The 3296-nt window shown below is 28.7% G+C and overlaps 1 protein-coding gene across 13 annotated transcripts in view; it reads right to left on the bottom strand.

Annotated features, from left to right (window-relative positions):
* The window catches only part of LOC108970253 (dystonin), a 134615-nt gene that overhangs the window by 59123 nt on the left and 72196 nt on the right, over positions 1-3296 (bottom strand). For 10 of the 13 annotated variants that reach the window (XM_018935531.1, XM_018935532.1, XM_018935533.1 and 7 more), the window contains one exon: positions 969-1052. The exons of the other annotated variants lie outside the window; for them this stretch is intronic. In XM_018935531.1, coding sequence (XP_018791076.1) covers positions 969-1052 — 84 coding nt within the window. The remainder of the gene's footprint in view (positions 1-968; positions 1053-3296) is intronic. 13 annotated transcript variants of the gene reach the window in all.

Consider the following 3296-nt stretch of genomic DNA (forward strand, 5'->3'; position numbering starts at 1 on the left):
CCAAATAGTTTGAGTTACAGTCATTTAAGAGCAGCGGCTCACTTCAATCCGGCCCAATAGTAAGAAAACTCGTTTAAACTTTAAACAAAAATTTTCGAATTTGCTGCTGTAATAGCTTAAGCACAAATGATCCGATCATTATAAAATGCAAAGACTGAATGTTTTTTGATGTGATCATAATCGAATTTTGGCAGAACAAAAACGATTAAATTTGGGGTAAAATTTCAGCATTGTGCGGAGAACATCTATAATTAAAAAAAATATATTTTTTTTTTGTTTCCATTTACGAAAAACGACGGAATCACTACAAGCGCCGGGGGACAACTCGTATAACTCAAAACTTTTGCAGTGTATTCTTGAAACATGTATAAATATGGAGTGTATAATTTTTTAAGCTGTAAAAATAAAGATATCTTTAAGAAACTGTGTGTTTCTTGGCACCATAAAAAGGTTAATAATGCAAATGGGCAGAATCGAAATATTGCCATGCCCACAAAATGCTATTAATGAAAAACCTATAAAGTTTCATAAGAAATCTTCCTAATAAGATAAAACAGTTTTTAACAGTATAATGAAGCGCATCAGTCACAAGTATCTGCAGTTTTTGATTAAATCAGACTGGGTATGGCCCCACCTCTAAACTAATTAAGGTATATCAATCAAAATTGCTCAGAAATATTTTTTTGGCACCCTCATCATAGTAAAAATAAATGGATGAATTTAGATTATATACTTATTTTGTGTGAAGCACATAAAATAAAATAAAAACTGGCACTTGACTCTTTAGATTTTTACGATGAATTGCTGGACATTAGAAATACATTATTTGTCAATAATATGAAAACATGTATTAGTACTCTTTTATGAAAGCAATTAAGAAAATGTATTTTCTATTTGTATTAAAATAAAAACTTATTGTCTTTGGTTCAAAGAAAATATGTAAAAAATCCGCTGTAAGTATATATTACCTTCGCTTCGCGTACTATACGTCCTCCAGCCACGTTCACATTTTCGATTTTAGGTTTTCGTTCTTTAGCAGCTTCCAAAAATTTCTGGTTAATTTTGCAAATTGTTGAATAATTGGAGCGGAATTTGTACAATCGAATTACTTTTTATATTGATGTTTTTTGGTTTTAAGATTTTGTTTTATAATTTTTATATGTGTATATGAATATTAATATAATAAAAATAAATCGGTCACTACGTTTCAATCTGTTTAATTAAAGTAAATATCTATTCGCCCATAAATCTAACAAAATTTAAACTATAATTCGAGTATATACATATGTACATACATACAATGTGCATAATATAAATATAGATTTTAGAAAATGTTTATTTGACACAATTATTTTAAATTTCGAGTTTTACGACCAACGTGCAGTTTATCGTCTTATAACGTCAAATCGGAAAAAAGACTGTTTTGAAAAATTCTTGTCAGAATGTAGTTAAATATATTAACAGGCTATTCCAAAAAATTTATTTGCGAATTCCAAAAAATGCAATAACGTTTTCCACTTCAATCTCGCACATGGTATTGTAAGTCGTGAATGGCGAAAGGATTTGAAGCGTATGGCCGCTTGTAACAAAAAACTCTATCTCTTAACGGTCATTCAACTAGAGACTCTCAAACGAAGATAATTTATGTTGCAAAAACCACTTTCATTTATGTTGCCAAAAAACATTTTAAGCAAAAAAATTTTTTGCTTTAATGTTTTTCCTTATATGCATATTAAAACATACACATCTACGATGTTCTCCATTATAAGTAGGTAGTTCAAAATAGGTAGTAGTACCCCTAAACAATCGCAGCGTAGGACAATTTATACTAATAACAAATATTAGGGGTACAACTTTGCTTCCGCCGTTTTCCAATAGATGTCTCTAGGGTCAAGCACTGGTCGATTAAATCGGTTTATATCTATCTTGGACATTTGTGTCACCATTAACAAAACAAAATATTTGTAGAGACCTGTTTGCATCCCAAACTTATTCTGAACTGAAAATGTCACTTTTTGAGCCGAATTCTCGACATTTGCGGGAAATTTTGCTTTTCTTTTTTAATTCCAAGAAAAGTGCGGCTGAGCACCCGTCCACGCTTTACTGAGGTTGACAACAAACAAATGATTTCTATTAGGTATTAAAAAAAAATATAGAATTTTTGTAAAGCAACTTGTGTTAGTTTGCAAAAAGATAGATCATAAAACATTTCGTGTGTTAATTAAGCATTGCTTTTTGAGGGAATAAGGGAGAACACTTTTGGACTATTTTTATACAATAAAGCCTTAAATTTACCAAAAAGAAAACGGCGACAGCAAAGTTGTAGACCTAATAGTTACCTTAAGATATCAGGTGACAAAAGTTATTATAATTATAAGTAATTTAAAAGTAGAAGTAATTTCTTTTTATCTAAAATATTTAACACATTTGTATACATGTATTTTGCGTAAGCGTACGGTGTTGAATATATCGTAGTAAGTTAATATAAATTTCTAAACTGCTTTTGAAAAAATATTGAATGTATAAATATTTACAGAAAGACAAGTATAATATGATAATTATGATACTACCTCCTTGTAGTGAAGTACATATACAATTACTGTACTTTGACAGACAACAAACATTTCTAATTTCTCTACAAATTTACGACTGTTAAAAATGCATACACAAAATATAAGCCCCTATGAACATATGGTAAGGGTGGTTTTTTGTGAAAAAGTTCCCATTCATATGCACATAGGTTTGAAATAAGATATATAGTATATTCTTGTATTTTTATATCTACGAAACTATTTCCTTACACCACTTTACATTGTTAATACAAACTAAAACAATAAATTGTAATGTGTTAAGTGTAATCAAAATTACTAATATTGCTTTTTCTATCTACATAAAAAGTATTTTATTATTAAGAAATCAATTATTTAAAGTATGCTCTCCTTTCATATACAAATATAACATGTATATATGGGTATGTGAATTGTAAGAATATAAAACGAAAAAATCCCATTTATTTATACCAAATTTAAATATACCTAATACAAAGCGTTGTTACTGCGTTGACTCTAATAAAATTAGGATTTCTAAACCTATCACATATACAGACGTGTTCGAAATAATAAGAACAACCAAAGTGAATATCGAAATCATTGAATAAAATTTTCTCAGTAATATTTTATTGAACCTTTTYTTCTTAAAAAATTTATACATATTGTGAGTATTAAAAAAATTGAAAATCTGGTCATCAAATACGCACTAACTTTTTTGTACTGCAAATTTTGTTGCATTGGGTCTTA

The sequence above is a fragment of the Bactrocera latifrons genome, unplaced genomic scaffold (assembly GCF_001853355.1).
Source record: "Bactrocera latifrons isolate USDA-ARS-PBARC rearing strain unplaced genomic scaffold, ASM185335v1 scaffold_293, whole genome shotgun sequence".
Classification (NCBI taxonomy): Eukaryota; Metazoa; Arthropoda; class Insecta; order Diptera; family Tephritidae; genus Bactrocera; species Bactrocera latifrons.